The sequence below is a fragment of the Siphateles boraxobius genome, unplaced genomic scaffold (genome assembly GCF_051911475.1).
Source record: "Siphateles boraxobius isolate OS27281-9 unplaced genomic scaffold, OSU_SipBor_1 30, whole genome shotgun sequence".
NCBI lineage: Eukaryota > Metazoa > Chordata > Actinopteri > Cypriniformes > Leuciscidae > Siphateles > Siphateles boraxobius.
In genome coordinates, this window is record NW_027508920.1 from 6,114,912 (window position 1) to 6,133,214 (window position 18,303).

General features: G+C 39.1%; 2 protein-coding genes across 2 annotated transcripts in view; one reads left to right on the forward strand and one right to left on the reverse strand.

Annotated features, from left to right (window-relative positions):
• emc8 (ER membrane protein complex subunit 8) overlaps positions 1 to 16,355 on the forward strand; it is a 29,224-nt gene extending 12,869 nt beyond the window's left edge. The window contains exon 5 of the mRNA XM_077248195.1: positions 15,598 to 16,355. Within this exon, the coding sequence (XP_077104310.1) occupies positions 15,598 to 15,757 (160 nt within the window). The 3' untranslated portion in view covers positions 15,758 to 16,355. The remainder of the gene's footprint in view (positions 1 to 15,597) is intronic.
• Positions 1 to 18,303, reverse strand: part of cox4i1 (cytochrome c oxidase subunit 4I1) — a 209,859-nt gene that overhangs the window by 28,990 nt on the left and 162,566 nt on the right. The window lies entirely within an intron of this gene.

Consider the following 18,303-nt stretch of genomic DNA (forward strand, 5'->3'; position numbering starts at 1 on the left):
AATCTGCCAAAAAAAATACATATACAGTACTAAATGAGTACACCCTCTCTGAAAGTTAACGAATTCAGATATTACTCTTGTTATGTTCCTGAAGAGGTTAACTGGATGATTGTGCAACATTTAAGTGAGATGCAACTGTTGCCATGTGTGCGACTAGCAGAAACAACCAAGAAGCAGAAAAATTTATGTTAAGTACGTTTTAATTGAAAAGGTGCAATGAGTTTACAAAACAGATTACAAATATATAAGGAAGACAAGTAAATAGATATTAGGGGTGCACGATATATTGATTCAATATCGATATCACGTTGCCCAATATCATTATCGAAAGTCTCGATTATTGCATAATTATGCAATATTTTTTTTATGCGTCCCGTCCGACATGCAGACTGAGTACTGAAGGAAAATGAAAAGTGAGCGCAAGTACGTTGGAGGGCAGAGCCAGGCTAGAGTGGAGCCTTTGTGGGAACAAACTTTGTGGGATAAATCTGTGAAGAAATAGACAGAGACAACAAACGAAGCCTAAAGAGAGAGCAAAGGGAGCAAAAGAAAGATCACAAAAGTAAGAAAATTAGTGTTGCTCAGGGAGAAGACGAAATAACAGAGATTGAAGAGGAAACTTTAGTTCCAGACGAAACTGGACAAGTGTAAATGCATCTGGTTGTTGAAATCACATATGTAAATTTTACTCTTCCCAAAAATGCAAAAAATAAACATGTGGGAGCGTGTTATAGGCTATATGTAATGTTATAGCCAGATATGACGGTGCTACTGCAACACGCATTACCGCAGATGAGAAGCTGGGCATCTATTCATCAAGCCAACGAGCAAATCAAAGCAAAAGTAAGTCGCAGACGCTTAACACACAATCATCATCATCATCATTAAAAGTAAAGAAACGAAATGATCTTACCAGTGCTGTTGCCGCTCTCTCTTATTGCGGTCTTTGATTTTGATTTTAGCTGATGATCAATAAAATGCAGCTCATATCTGTTGCTTTCAGTGACGTGAACTCCAATAAGTCTGCATATAGCGCGGGAATTGAAGATCGGATTTATATCCGTTTTGCGAAAACACATTTATGTGACCTGGTGTAAATGGAATCATTTTTATAAATCAGATAGCTATCCGATCTGAGAAAACGCATGAAGTGGCAAGGTGCCGGGGAAATTGCAAATTGCCTTCTAAAGGCGGTTGCACGGCTGTTGATGGGCCCTGTTTCTCTTGACATTTTCTTTTTACTTTCTTTTTACGTTTTTTTAGATTCATTTTATTGTTTCTAACATTTCCTGTTCTATAGACAAGCTCATTTATTTATTTTTATACTGTACAACCAGTAAAACATGTCCTGTTCTGTAGTAGACATGGTTATTATTTATTTATTCATGTTGTACCAGTCCAATATGACTGTCTGTTGAAAATAAACCTTGTGTTGCAAGAATTTATTTTATTTGTTATGAATCTATTTTGATGCATTTTCCCATAACTTTTGTAAATTTACGTAGGTTTAAAAATATCGAAATTAATATCGATATTGCAATATTCATTATTGATATCGCAATATCAAATTTTTTTCAATATCGTGCACCTCTAATAGAAATCCAAGAAAACAAGAACGTCGCCAAAACAATAAAATAATCAAAACAGAATTGCCATTACTATTTAACCCAAACCTCTAAAACTACCTAACAAAAAAAAATGTCGTGTCATCTTCATTTATATAGCGCTTTAAACAATATAGATTGTTGCAAAGCAGCTTTACAGTGATAATAGGAAATTAAAGTAACAGAGATTGCTTTGGCTTTACAGCAGCTCTAGAATAAAGTTATTGTCTAGCTAAAGTTAGTTTAGATTGATTCACTTCCGTCGCAACGATCATTAGTTATTAACTTAGGGGCCGCTTACACCACACCGTTCTAACAGAAAACCCTTAATGCGATCCGGCCGCTCATTTGCACAAAACAGTGCCTGGTGGCTCGAGAACGCAAACCATGAAATAGGTTCCAAGCTACAAGCCTTGAAAAATGTATAATATTAATTTTTTGTATCCCTTTCGCGTAGCCACGTGAACCGGAATTATCCTGACAAAGTTTTATCAGTACAGAGGTAAAGGGAAGGAGGCCTTCTCAGTGGAGAGACTCGTTGACACTTCAGTTGAGACGTTGTTGTCGTGTCCAGGGGCAGGTCTTTCATCAGATCCGGATACGGCCTGGATCCGGCAGACTGCGGTAAACCTCGGGATCAACAGAGAGACTAATATTAGCGTAGACGCCATCCTTCGTATGATGTAACAAGTATATCAGGATTTATGGGAAAAGTCCCGGTTCCGGCTGACATAATCTATGCAGCCTAACATTGAATTATAGAAGTCTATAATGTGTTGTGTATGCTAGGTCAAAGACATGTTTTTTTAGTCTAGATTTCGAACTGTCTAGAACTGACAGAGTGTGTCTGCTTCCCGGAAAATGCAAGGAAGACTGTTCCAAAGTTTTGGTGCTAAATAGGAAAAGGATCTACCACCAGCAGTCGATTTTGATATTCTAGGTATTATCAACTGGCCTGAATTTTGAGATTGCAAAAGGTCCGGCCAATCAATGCGGAAAGCTGAAGGCACTGAAAGTTTTGCACTCACAACGGAAGCACTTGCTGACTGGAGCTGCTTCACTGATCACGTATCAGTTGTCTCTCAAAGTTAAAGGTTAATTAAACCCCTGGTCAGAGCCTGACTCCACCCACTGGCAATATTTGAAAAGTGGGCAGAGCCCAGTGGAGATAGAGGGGACGAACCGAGGGCGGGGCTGAGTGGAAACATTAAGACACTGATGTACCTAATACAAATAAATAAAACATCTCCAGTTAACTAGCAGAGCAGTCATTTAGTTCGCCATTAAATAAGAGATCTACCGCTAAAATGTGTTGTTTTTGAAATCAAGTTGAGCGCTCGTTTGCCGCTGCTATCAGTGTCATGGGTACAGTGTTCTGGCTCGCGCAGTCTTCACTCGGACGCGCTCTTCAATCTATCGCCATTGTGGAGACTGAAAGCACAAAATAAAATGCACACAAACGTGTCCCTGCTTGATGTAGACTGTAATCACTGATGAACATATTCAGTTATGATGAGAGAAAAAACTATACGAGTGCGGATTAGAACCCGTAACCTCTGACACGCTTGGCAAAAGATCTACCTCTAGACCATTTAAGAACTCAAACAAAATTTGCTGATCGATGCATTTATTTACGGGTTGAGCAGAGAGGCTGCAAAGTTTGACAAGTTTGTAGCCAGCACTTCTGAAAATGCAACTCCGAATGCATCTCTGTCCCCAGCACATTTCAAACCAAAATGATGCCCGTGCAATACTACACTAGCAACTATGCTAATTAACTACCTAGGCAACACGAAATAATCTAAATAACTATATAAATGCTATGCTAAATAGATGCTAAAATACTCTATCCTGAGGCCATCCTTAAAAATATTTTGGTTTGCAGTAACAGCAAAAAAAAAAAAAAGGGTCGGTAGGTAGGTCTATGTTTTTTTTCAAGATTCAATGTAAAAAAAAAAGGTACAATTTTGGTCATGGTGATTTACTTAGGTATGAATTTAAATAATTTTGCATATTTTGACATCACTGACTGGGTTTTCAAACCATGCATCCACCGCCAGGTGTCAGTGCAACCTACAAATCCGAGACTGGTTACGTTTTAGGGCTGACACTTTTGTGAAAAAATCCTGTTTGATTTTTGAGACATAAGTGTTCATTGAATCGATTGTAAAATCGATTTTCCACATCTAAAGACGTTTCCATTTTCGCCAAATATAGGCAAATCCACGGACAACTAACAGGCATTAGGACGGACGTAAAGATGGCGCTTGAGACGCCCACAAGTCAGCAATATTTCTGATGATTTATTGGCGTGAAGTTTTGTCCACAATGACAAACAGGAGTGCAACATTCAGGGATTGAAATTAACACCCTCCAACCTGCCAAATAAGGGTAAAAATTAACTTTGGCGGGTAACGCTGTCAAATCACAAGCCAATTTGGCGTAATTTCTGTTTACTCGCTTTGCTGGGGAAGTTCGTGTAAGCCAAATCTGCATGGATTTAGTGCAAATACGCAACTCTTGAGTACTCATGATATATTAAATACAGCGTATTGCGCAGAATCTGCTCATTTCTGGCTTACTTGAACACACACGTCACTAAGCAACAAATAACGGCGCACTTGTTCACTTGCATTGAAGTAATAGCGAGTATTAAAAAGCATTTGGTTAACAGAAAAGACATTGTTATTTTCAAACAACCTACATGTTCTGTGTACTGAATTTTTTAGAAGTATTATGATGCCCAAACCCGTATGACTTTGAACGGTGACCACAAACATTTTATTCATTTTACTGCATCATTACTAGGGATGGGTATCGTTAAGGTTTTAACGGTATTACTACTCTTACAGATACTGCTTATCGATCCGGTACTTTTACGGTATTCTTATCGGTTCTTTTTGGTGTGTGTTTATTTTTTTTACATTCGGGTAATAATTAACATTTGCTTTATATTTTGAAATGTAAAATATCTATAGCAAAAGAAAAAGCAATGCTTTAACAAAACGAATAAAATATCTATTTGTTATGCAGCAGTGTGCAGGCTTTTTTGTTTTATATACATGAGATCGGATACGTTAAGCAAAATTTAGTAACTTTTTAAATTTACTAATTTACTAATCAAATGTAAAATAACACTGCATAGTTTATCATAGATAGATTAATGCTTATTCAAGTTTAAGTTATTCATACAAGAGCTGTGAGTGATTTTCTCTGCCTTTTGTTGTTTGATTCACATTAATGATAATTCTTAATTTCTCCAGTACCAAGAGCAGAACCGATAACGTCCGAGCTTATCGATACAGCGGTCTTTCAAAATTCAGCCCGGGGCCCATTTAATACCGGTTTTCGCTACCCATCCCTCATTACCAAGCGCGAACAGTGAATGAAACGAAGCGAACGAACAAGCCATAGTGTGACATGCGTAAACCAATGGTGTAAACATAATCATAGTCGATGACGCCACAGGTTTTTATTTAAAAGAAAGAACGTAGCCTACGTTTGTATGTAGGCATAAGCAACTTTCACAATACTTACTAAAATATTAATTAATATAAATATTATTTTATTGCATCTGTATTAGTAGTTTGAAGTGTAAAAAAAAATCCTTTGGTCTTAACGCAAGTTTACAACCGGCAAGTCGGTCGGGCTAAAAGTAAAAAAAGAAAAAAATTGGTCGGTCCTAAATTGACTGGGTCGGTCGGGTTACGACAAACAAGAACATTTTTAAGGATGGCCTGATCGTTTTCAATACTGGCAATTCCAACTCCTGACTCGCTACAGTGGTTTTGACGAAACAAGATGGTTTTTATACTGCCAAGGGCGTGGTAGCTCGTACCAAGGGCATGGTGAGCTGGAACCTGCTAACATCACCTGCAACCACTACGTCACGAACCACCGCAAACATCCAATAGGAAAATTCAACTGCAGTAGCCACCGTTCAACCTGAAGAGGGCAGCACTCAGACATTTTTACACCATATATTGTAGAATTAAAACACTTATACCCAAATGTCAAAAAAGTTACTCAAATCAATGAACAGCACTAATAAAGTCCCATTCTTACAGATCGTTAACTAAAAAAAGTTGGTTTAGGGTTTAGTTCAGACATGAAAATCACTCACCTTTCGGCGAAATTCGTCGTTTTGAAACCAAAATAGGTGACCTACGTGAATCGTGTTGATTCGATGAGAAAATGTTTAGTGATGGAGGGGGAGGGGGGGTATACTATATGAAGTCATACTATATTATGATGTGAGAGAGAAATGTAAGTCATTAAATTCAAGTTCACGAAAACGTTTCCCTCCGCTGTGGCTCTCAGTCATTCTCCATTCAGCATCAAACAGCGCGTCGCGTTCGGTTACAACCTTACAGTCTATGGTTACAACACAGTCAACGATGAAACTCTCTCCAAGATGATTCAATGTTAATATTATTATACTTGATCTGTAGATAAAGCTCTATGGTTTCGCATAAAATGACTATCTTGCTGGACTTTATTGCTGTATCTTAATCATTAGATCACAACACTGGAGAGCACTATAATTGTTCTTCACGCGCACAGTAACTGAAATTTAAAACTGTTAAAAGAAAAGGCTCAATAAACTATTGCATAGATAGATACTGTATAATACACTACGTATCAATGTCTTTCCTTTGTGCTTTGAACTTTTCAATGCGGACTCGACGCGCTGCACGCTGTGACTCCGTGTTGTTTCAAGCGCATCATTCTGCGCTCGGGATGCGCATAAGCGCTTTGTGCCGCACTGTGTTGGATCCTTTCATAATCATATAATACTTTTGCGCAATGAAAGATTATTAATAGCCTTTTTTGTTCTGTCCTATCTATCATATATTGCTGCCTCATTAAACAGCTGTGATATACATTTAAACAAAATTCTTAATTTTATAGTAGCCTAGACTATATATAAAATAATTGATCTTTCAGATTTTTCCGTTTTTCATTAATGTTTTTTACAACAATACAAAGAGCAAAGTGTAACGTTTTACCAGATTTTTTGCTACACTTATTGTGTCTTATTTGTTCCCCACTAATTAATGTTTTTTTCACTAAATGTTCAGATTTTATTAAATTATTGTACACTTGTGATTTTTCTAGACTAAATTTTACTGCTGAGTTCTCCACTAATGTAGTTTATAATAGAATTTTTGTCATAGGTTATGATCATATTTTTTTGATTTGTTGTTTTTCTTTATAATGAAGTTGTCTGTATTAAGTAGATTGTGTTTAACACACAAAAGAGTGATTATCAGTTCAACACAGTTATAGAAATTCTATTAGATTTTTTGTTTTTTTTAATTGCGCTGGTATGCAAAAAATGCATCTAAAAATGCATCAGATTGATGCTTTAAATATGGAATATATAAAATTTTCTTACGGTGGAGCATGCCCCCGAACCCCCCTTGATGGGTAATATCCTTCTCACCTTTTTCACCCTTGAACCGTTTTCATGCCTGTTAGTTACCCTTTAAGGCAGCAGCAGACTTTGCTGAAGTAGCAATAAATTACTATACTGAAGCAAAACACCTCAATATATTAGGGCCCTGTGATTTCCGCGATGCAGAAAACACGGACGGAATCGCGGAATCCAGTCTTAATACGGAATTTACTGTATAATCCGGAATGTCACGGAATTCGTCAACTTTTTGATGAATTAATAAAAAGCAGGTCAGTACAAATCAAATCGAATTTAAACCGCAAAAAGACCATTTAAATATGAATCCTGCGTGTCTCTAAATGAATGGCGCAGACGCGAGATTTCATTGACCACACACACACACACACAGGAGCACGCGTGATGCTTGCACTGTTTTCAGCCTAAGCCACATCATTATATGTGGACATGATTGCATAAACATCATCTCCAGAGCCGCTTAGTTGAAGCATTAAAAAGCTCATGAATAGGGTTGGGTATCGGTTGGGTTTTATCCGATACCAGTGCCTACTCAGTATTTTTTAAACGGTTCTGGTGCTTAAACGGTTCTTGAACCGGTTACTTAAGAAAACAAAACCGCACACACTGTCAAAAAATAATACCATTTTATTTACAGGGCCAGACTGGACACAATATTAACTTAAATCTTTAAACAATATAAATAGAACATATGATAATAATAAAATAAAGCAATAAAAAATAAAAATTCACATTTACATAATATCAAATAAAACAATATTGTATCAAACAATGTATATTACTGGAGATTTATAGAGATTACTACCAGGGTAATCTAATCTCGACATGGCTCCAGTTTCCCATGTTTTGTCTGCTTGATCCAGTCATGTAAGTTATCTGGTCGTTGTACTAGTTACGGCAGCGCTTAGTTTGGTGAGTTTGGTGTTTCGTTCCCACTGCGTCTTAGCTATGCAGCGTTGAGTGAACCTATGAAAGAGAACGTCTCTGGATACTGGTGTAACCTATGTTCTCTGAATAGGGAACAAAACAGCTGCGTTCGCTGCCAAGCTTCTCGCGCTGCCGACAAGCTTCCTTTTTCGGCAGAGAAATCTGAGGAGCAGATGATGGCGCGCGCGAGCGTCGAGGCGGCGCCCGCGCCATCAGCCAACGAATTGGCGCGGTTCTATATGGGCTTCAGACAATCGGCACAGAGAGGGCGTTCTGAAGCGTAATTTTACACCGATGCCCGCAAATTAGTTAAAATCTCCCGGAATCAAGAGCGAGCGAGCAAGAGCGCGCATGCGAGACAGAAGAGACTGTGCTCCAAGCCGTATAGCGCGCGCACGGCGGAGAGGGAGAGAGCGAGAGACCGAGAGACCTTGCGCGCGTGTGCCGCATGAAGCGCATGTAAGACAGAGAGTCAGGCACAAAAATCAGGCACCGAAATTTTCGTTCTAATTCGGTCTGGTTACTACTGTTTACGTCGGAACCGGTTCCCTATTGGCACCGTGTTTCGGTACCCAACCCAACTCATGAAGTGACTGAGAAAAGTTATCGTTGTATCATAAACACACAGAAACTCAAAAGATCTCCACGGCAACCCGTCAAAAGTTCGTTTTTTCATAGGGCCCTAAAAATGTAATTTTTGTTAAGGGCCGTACACACCGGGACGAATATCGGCGCGCGTTATTCGCCAGCGTTTTTCACCGCGTTTTTTGTGTTCACACTCAAGCGATTTTGGCTGATGATGAGCCGAGTGAACATGCAAATTCATTCCCTGACATTAGATGGCGCTTAATGTAAAACATAAATATCCAGACCCCTGGATTCTGTTCCATTCAATATCGCGTGCGAAATTCGTCCCGGTGTGAACGGGCCTTTAAACTGTAAATAAATTGAATACATCTGATTTCAATTAATTAGAAATGCTTTTTGATTACTAAAATTTAATTTAACCATTAAAATAGAGTTTTTAAGTTTTACTAAATGTTTACTGAATGCTGCTGGGTGCTCCCTGCACTTTTTAAGTTATTATTAGGGGCCAAGCACCGAAGGTGCGGAGGCACCTATTGTATCTGTTCCGGTTCTTATTAGGGGCCAAGCACCGAAGGTGCGGAGGCACCTATTGTATCTGTTCCGGTTCTTATTAGGGGCCAAGCACCAAAGGTGCGGAGGCACCTATTGTAATCGTTGGTGTTCTTATAAGGGGCCAAGCACAAAAGGTGCGGGCACCTATTGTATCTGTTCCGGTTCTTATTATTATTAGGGGCCAAGCACCGAAGGTGCGGAGGCACCTATTGCATCTGTTCCGGTTCTTATTAGGGGCCAAGCACAGAAGGTGCGGAGGCACCTATTGTATCTGTTCCGGTTCTTATTATTATTAGGGGCCACGCACCGAAGGTATGGAGGCACCTATTGTATCTGTTCCGGTTCTTATTAGGGGCCAAGCACCGAAGGTGCGGAGGCACCTATTGTATCTGTTCCGGTTCTTATTATTAGGGGCCAAGCACCGAAGGTGCGGAGGCACCTATTGTATTTGTTCCGGTTCTTATTAGGGGCCAAGCACCGAAGGTGCGGAGGCACCTATTGTATCTGTTCCGGTTCTTATTATTATTCTTCCGCTCTGGGAGTCTATGGCAGCCAATAGAACCAATTGCGGGAAAGTTGTTTTGGTTAGACATTCTCATAGAGGACAGTCCCAACATCAAATACACCAATTTTGGTGTTTCTAATTCATTCCCTCTAGCGTCACCACCTGTCCAAAGTTTCACTTTTATTATGCTAATAGCTTTTGAACCGTAAGGCCTATCATCAAAATTCTTTTTTCCCCTTGTTCTTGAGCTTATGCCGATTCGATTGCACCCTATGACGTCATTTTCCGTCATAAAAATTTGGCCGCCATCTTGAATTTTCCAAAAAAGCTACTTTTTCAAACTCGTCCTAGACTGTTTTTCCGATTTGCACAAAAATTGAATCAGATCATCTACAGACCATGACGACAAAAAGTTATAAAATTCAAGTTGATTCGCTTAACCGTTTTTGATAAACCCACAAACAAATTTTACGTAGTGCTTGCGAAAAGAGACATAAGGCTGTATCTCCACAACGCTTTATCGGATTCAGACCAAACTTGGTACAAGTCTTCACAAGCATGACCTGAGGCAACATGCAGCGTTTCGGCGCAGCACCACCTACTGGTCCGGAGATATGAAAAATATTATTTTTTTATTAAAAGCTATTTTTGCTTATAACTTCTGAACATTTTGTCCAAAAATAATAATATTGGTCTCATTAGATTCAGGGCGTCATGCCGAGTCGACTGATATCCAATTTTCCCATATTGGCCATTTTGTCTGTCGGTCATTTTGAATTATGTGCTAAAATGCTGTATTTTCTGAACGCATGAACGAATTGTTGCGAAACTCGGTATGGGTCATCAGTACGATGCCCTGAAGGAGCCTGAGAAGTTTCGAAACAGCGCCACCTAGTGGTGAACTCTTTTTTTCAAATGCTTATAACTTTGGGTGTGGTCGACTTATTTTCACGGGAGTCATCTTTTTGAGTTCCTGAATCATTGCCGAGTCCAACGATACCAAACATGCTGGGTTTCGTCTTACGGTTTGTGTAGCGTTGCGATTTAGCGCGAAAAAAACATTTGGCTATATCTTCGAAACCGCTTGTCCGATCGAGACGAAACCACCATCAGAAGTTTGGAAACATAGGTCGATAGCTATACGCCAGTGCCCAAATGCGAAAGTATTGATAGTAAGTGGTAGTAAAATTCAAACAAAGTCATGTGTCAGTCATTTCTGACGTATTTTTTCATATAAATGTCTATAACTCTGAAGTGAATTGAGATATTTTCACCAAAATTGACACACACATGTATGGGCTCACTCTGAGGACACACAAAAAAAATTGTGGGACTGAGCCTCTTGGTGGCGCTATAATATAACAAAACATGAAATTCCCATTGACTTCAATAGTTTTGTGAAATAAAATGCTATACTAAACAAATGCATTGGTGTAATATTACGAAACTCGGAATGTCAACAACACCATCCCCTGAAGGTACTCAAAATATTTTGAAACAGCGCCACCTAGTGGTCAAAAGTTATAACAAAATTTCCCAAAAGGCTAATAACTTTTGAATAAATCTGCCTGTTGAAATGCCACTGGTCTTAATAGAGTCCTTGGGTCAAGTTGAGAACATAGATACCAGGTTTTCCTTATTTGGCCGAACTTCCTGTCCGCCATCTTGATTTTCAGTCTATGATTTTTCAGCCATTTTGCCAAATTCTCTTAAAATGTCTCTAATTGCTCGTTACTGCAGTTGGTCTGCCACTCCCACCCATGATGGCATCTGTTGCCGCTTCTTGCGCTTGACCCCGGTAATGGCTGCTTGCAGCTATCTTTAGGGGCCAAGCCCCGATACAGAAGGTATCTGTTCCGGTTCTTATTATTAGGGGACAAGCACCAAAGGTGCAGAGGCACCTATTGTATCTGTTCCCGTTCTTATTATTCTTCTTTCGCTCTTGGAGTCTATGGCAGTCCATAGAACCGATTGCGGGAAAGTTGTTTTGGTTTGACATTCTGATAGAGGACAGTCCCAACATTAAATACACCAATTTTGGTGTTTCTATGTCATTCCCTCTAGCGCCACCACCTGTCCAAAGTTTCACTTTTATTTTGCTAATAACTTCTGAACCGTAAGGCCAATCAACAAAATTATTTTTTCCTCTGATTCCTGAGCTCATGACGATGCGATTGCACCCCATGAGGTCATTTTCCATCATAAAAATATGGCCGCCATCTTGAATTTTCTCAAAAAGCTACTTTTTCGAACTCGTTCTAGACGGTTTGTCCGATTTGCACGAAAATTGAACCACCGTCAGAAGTTTGCAATCATAGCTGGTTAACTATATTCAAAAGCCCAAATGCCAAAATATTGATAGTAAGGGGTAGTAAAATTCAATCAAAGTCACGTGTGAGTCATTTTTGACACGTTTTTCAATATAAATGTCTATAACTCGGAAGCGAATTGAGATATTTTCACCAAATTTGGCACATATGTATGGGCTCATTCCGAGGACACATGAAAAAAAAATTGAAATTTTGCCTCTTGGTGGCGCTATAATAGAACAAAACTTGAAATTACCATTGACTTCAATACAGTTTTGTGATGTAAAATGCTATACTTAACAAATGCATTAATGTAACATTATGAAACTCAGAATTTGCCACCAGCACCATCCCCTGAAGATACTCAAAAAAATTTCGAGACAGCACCACATGTTGGTCAGAAGTTAAAATTATATTTCCAAAAATGCTAATAAGCTTTGAAAAAATACACCTGTTGTAATGACACTGGTATTAATAGATTCCTTGGGTCATGCCGAGAACATAGATACAAAGTTTGACGTATTTGGACGAACTTCCTGTCCGCCATCTTTATTTACTTTCAAAACCTTCTTTTTCGAAATTCTCTTAGACCATTCGTCCGATTTTCACCAAAATCGAATCATATCATCTCCAGACCATGCCGACTAAAAGTCATGGATTTCGTGACGATAGACGAAACAGTTTTCGTATACCGCAGCAGCAAAGTTGAGGCATGCTGCCAAAGTGACTATTAAGTCTTTATCTCTGCAATGCCTTCACATTTTGACACCAAACTTTGTATGTGTCATTGTCACCTCACTCTGATCACATCACATCAATTTCATAACTGCGCCACCTGTTTGTCGAAAGTGATAAACCATTAAAACATCTTAAAAGTTACTGTATACAGGTCCTTCTCAAAAAATGAGCATATTGTGATAAAGTTCATTATTTTCCATAATGTAATGATACAAATTAAACTTTCATATATTTTAGATTCATTGCACACCAACTGAAATATTTCAGGTCTTTTATTGTTTTAATACTGATGATTTTGGCATACAGCTCATGAAAACCCAAAATTCCTATCTCAAAAAATTAGCATATCATGAAAAGGGTCTCTAAACGAGCTATTAAACTAATCATCTGAATCAACTAATTAACTCTAAACACCTGCAAAAGATTCCTGAGGCTTTTAAAAACTCCCAGCCTGTTTCATTACTCAAAACCGCAATCATGGGTAAGACTGCCGACCTGACTGCTGTCCAGAAGGCCATCATTGACACCCTCAAGCAAGAGGGTAAGACACAGAAAGAAATTTGTGAACAAATAGGCTGTTCCCAGAGTGCTGTATCAAGGCACCTCAGTGGGAAGTCTGTGGGAAGGAAAAAGTGTGGCAAAAACGCTGCACAATGAGAAGAGGTGACCGGACCCTGAGGAAGATTGTGGAGAAGGACCGATTCAAGGCTTGGGGGACCTGCGGAAGCAGTGGACTGAGTCTGGAGTAGAAACATCCAGAGCCACCGTGCACAGGCGTGTGCAGGAAATGGGCTACAGGTGCCGCATTCCCCAGGTCAAACCACTTTTGAACCAGAAACCGCGGCAGAAGCGCCTGACCTGGGCTACAGAGGAGCAGCACTGGACTGTTGCTCAGTGGTCCAAAGTACTTTTTCGGATGAAAGCAAATTTTGCATGTCATTTGGAAATCAAGGTGCCAGAGTCTGGAGGAAGACTGGGGAGAAGGAAATGCCAAAATGCCTGAAGTCCAGTGTCAAGTACCCACACTCAGTGATGGTCTGGGGTGCCATGTCAGCTGCTGGTGTTGGTCCACTGTGTTTTATCAAGGGCAGGGTCAATGCAGCTAGCTATCAGGAGATTTTGGAGCACTTCATGCTTCCATCTGCTGAAAAGCTTTATGGAGATGAAGATTTCATTTTTCAGCACGACCTGGCACCTGCTCACATTGCCAAAGCCACTGGTAAATGGTTTACTGGAATTTTGGGTTTTCATGAGCAGTATGCCAAAATCAAAAGTATTAAAACAATAAAAGACCGGAAATATTTCAGTTGATGTGCAATGAATCTAAAATATATGAAATTTTAATTTTTATCATTACATTATTGAAAATAATGAACTTTATCACAATATGCAATTTTTTTTAGAAGGACCTGTATATGATTTTTCAGCCATTTTGCCAAATCCTCTTAAAATGTCTTTAATTGCTCCTTGCTGCAGTTGGTCTGTCACTCCCACCCATGATGGCATCTGTTGCTACTTCTTGCGCTTGGCCCCGGTAATGGCAGCTTGCAGCAATGTTTAGGGGCCAAGCACCGAAGGTGTGGAGGCACCTATTGTATCTGTTCCGGCTCTTAATATTAGGGGCCAAGCACCGAAGGTGCGGAGGCACCTATTGTATCTGTTCCGTTCCTCTAACTTATTCCCTCTAGCGCCACCACCTGTCCAAAATTTGACTTTTATTATGCTAATAACTTTTGAACCGTATGGCCTATCAACAAAATTCTTTTCCCCTCTGATTCCGGAGCTAATGAAGATTCGATTGCACCCTATGACGTCATTTTCCGTCACAAAAATATTGCCGCCATTTTGAATTGTTCAAAAAACCTACTTTTTCAAACTCGTCCTAGACGGTTTGTCCGATTTTCACCAAAAGCGCACCAGATCATCTTCAGGCAGTGGGGACAAAGAGTTATGGAATTCAAGTTGATTCATCAAACAGTTTTCGATAAACGCACGAAAAATGATTACGTAGCGCTTGCAAAAACAGACGTAAGGCTGTATCTCCGCAACGCTTTATCGTATTAAGACCAAACTTGGTACATGTCATCACAAGCATGACCTGAGGCTACATGCTGCGTTTCGGAGCAGCGCCATCTACTGGTCCGGAGATACAGAAAATGGCTATTTTTGCTTATAACTTCTAAACAGTTGGTCCAGAAATCATAAAAGTGGTCTCGTTAGATTCAGGGCGTCATGTCGAGTCAAGCGATATCCAATTTTCCCATATCAGCCATTTTTGTCTGTCGGCCATTTTGAATTATGTGCTAAAATGCTGTATTTTCTGAACGCATGAACGAATTGTTACGAAACTCGGTATGGGCTATTACCTAGTGGTAAATTTTATTTTTCAAATGCTTATAACTCTGGGTGTGGTTGACTTATTTTCACGGGAGTAATCTCGTTAGGTTCCTGAATCCTTGCCGAGTCCAAAGATACCAAACATGCTAGGTTTTGCCTTACGGTTTGTGTAGCGTTGTGATTTAGCGCTTAAAAAACATTTGCCGATATCTTCGAAACCATTAGTCCGATCTAGAAGAAACATTGTTTTTTGATGAATCAAGATCTTGTCTTTGCTGTTTTTAGTTGGTGCACCAACAACACTTCATTAAACATCATTTGTACAGTGCCTATACCATCCAGTAATCGCTATAAAAGTTTTGTCCTTTGTTACTTCTGATATGAAACTACGTCTTAGTTTTCAAGTTCTGTCAATTTTATAACTCTTTAATGTGACACGACAGATCGCTTCACATAACACGCTTAACGCTTCACATTATTCCAGTGTTTTCCCCTTATTTAAGGTTGTGACATCACGTGAAACCTAAATTAATGTGGTCAGATAAGCTTTGACAAATTATTGTAGACAAAATAATGATTTGTATAACTTTCTTTAAATTGCAGTGACTGCTTTGAGGATTGGCTTGAGGCACAGAAGATCACAGCAGCTCTTCTAGAAAACAAATCGTACGAGAGTCTTGTAGACTTTGACAACCATCTGGATGACCTACGAAATGACTGGACCAACCCTGAGATCAACAAATCGGTCTTGCATCTATGCTGAAGCCATCCAGAGGTCCTGTCCATCTACCCCAACCATCAATGCTTAAATGGGATACATGTCTAAACTGTATTCAGTACTGTTAGTGACATGCCCTCTCTCACTGAGCAGAAAGATTTACAAAAGCCTGAATGGAATATTGTAAGTGCTGCATCCTCATGTTAGAAAACACTGAGGTGACTCTTAAGAGTCCAATGTCAGAGATGTTTTTTTTTACCTGATTTCATGCAGTAGTTTGTAAAATGTAAGATTCATGTGAATGTTACTGGACAAGTCCATCATTTTTAATATTTAACATCGCTAAATATGGTCATTTTGTTCCCCTGTTTTGGGACGAAGCTTTAGTTTAAATTAGTTGTTGTTTACTTTTCTTAACTTCTTAAACTGTTCAAATGAAAATGTTTTACTTAAGTGTAGAAATTAATATATTTTCCACAAGAGATTGCTTTTATGTTTGTAACAGACCAATAATAATTTGTTTGTGGTGAAAGAATAAATATTTTTGGCTCTAAATGTGCAGTACACAAAAGGAATAGACTTTAGGTATGAGATCTTGATGACTGAAAAGTGTATAAAAATGAATAAAAATACTTTATTTACATGTCCTTAAATTTCTTTCTGAGTTCAGCTGTCTATAGTCCAGTTGAGTCTTTAAACATTTACTAAGTAATTAGTGAAGTCATTGAAACACTCAAATCTTAAGCTCTTATAAAAAGATGTAAAAAAAACTCTAAGTATATAGTAATACCAGAAGTATTGACATTCAGGTCATGCTTAAACCTTTGAATGTCATTCCATTGCTGCTTGTTTAGAGAATAGAACATTAACACTTTTTTAAGCAAACCATTTTATGGTTGAAAATAATGTCCAAACACTTTGCAATTGAGGAATGCTAACTGTCCATCAGTTAACACAGTGGTTTTCAATCCTGGTCCTGAGGACCTGCTTTGCACATTTGGTTAATCTCCCTTATTTGACGTACCAGATTCAGATCTTGTCAGAGAAGATTGACAGAAACTGCGCAGAGTGGTGGGTCCCCAGGACTAGGATTGAAAACCACTGATATAGACAACTACTTATTCGTAGTGAACTTCCTGTGTGAAGCGAAGGGAACTGATTATATACATCCATAAGGTGGTTTCACAAGATTGTCCTTGGAGGTTAATCAGACATGGCAGATTACATGGTGAGGAATTACAATTTGTGTTTTTAAATTCAATGTGATAATTTTGTGTTAAATCTTATTTGATGAAAATCTCTTAAATTCACATTTAAAAGCCAAAATCTACAGAAACAATGCATTTGTTATTAAGTTGGCTTGTGAGAGCCAAATACTGAAATCCTATTTAAACTTATTAGTGGTGCTTGCCAAAGGCAAGGCATCACTAGTGTTCTCTTGCATACTTATTATTAGTGGTGCTTGCCAAAGGCAAGGCATCACTAGTGTTCTTCTCCATACTTATTAGTGGTGTTTGCCAAAGGCAAGGCACAGACCCGTCGCAAGACCTCAGTCTTAAGGGGGCATATGAAATGCATGGGGGGGGGCACAAACAAGTATTATTAGCCTACAGTACGTATATTTATAATAATCAACTCTAGTCGCGCAGCACGTAGCCTAATCATCACGTTAAACATAACGTTATAACCAACCACCAGGTACATGACCAGGTAGCCTATAGCCTAGGCTACACCACATTACATAGAAGCAATGTTATGAATATCCATAAAACACTTGACTATAGAACATATTAGATGTTACACCAGAAGCATCTCTCAAACATTGCATTTTAAGCAGTCAACTGAGGGATATGCATTACCATGAGACACAACACACACATGCACGCACATACACTCGCCCAGAGACTTTGAACCTAACGTTACCGGTACTTTGAATGGAGGCAGCGATGTCCTCTCTCCAGTCCCTCCTGTCAGTACAGTAGGAGGTGGCGTTTCTCCGAGCAGAACCTCCTCATCAAAGTATCCTTCCACTCGGAAGGAACTGAAGCGAGTAAGCCGGCGAAAACTCGTTTTGAAACAGCTTTCAAAAATCCGCGGTAACTGTTGAGCGGCTTAGTTGTACGTCACGTACGTAGCCAAACGTTATTTTTAGTAAGGCCGTGATAGGCTGTTGCAGTGTAGATTCCCATCAATCAAACAAAAACACACCATTGTTTTTTTTATATTTGTAATGTTTTAATGATAAAGAATGCAACATGAATGCAACACAAAATTAGCAACTCTGATAATATTAAAATTAAATTATTTAATATTATTTTAATAATCAAGTGGGGGGGCACAAGCATTTTTTGGGGCGGGCCCGGCCCCCTATGGCCCGCCCATAGCAACGGGTCTGGCAAGGCATCACTATTGTTATTGTGCATACTTATTATTAGTGGTGCTTGCCAAAGGCAAGTCATCACTAGTGTTCTCTTGCATACTTATTAGTGGTGCTTGCCAAAGGCAAGGCATCACTAGTGTTCTTCTCCATACTTATTATTAGTGGGTGCTTGCCAAAGGCAAAGCCCCAACTATTACTATTCCTTTTTTTG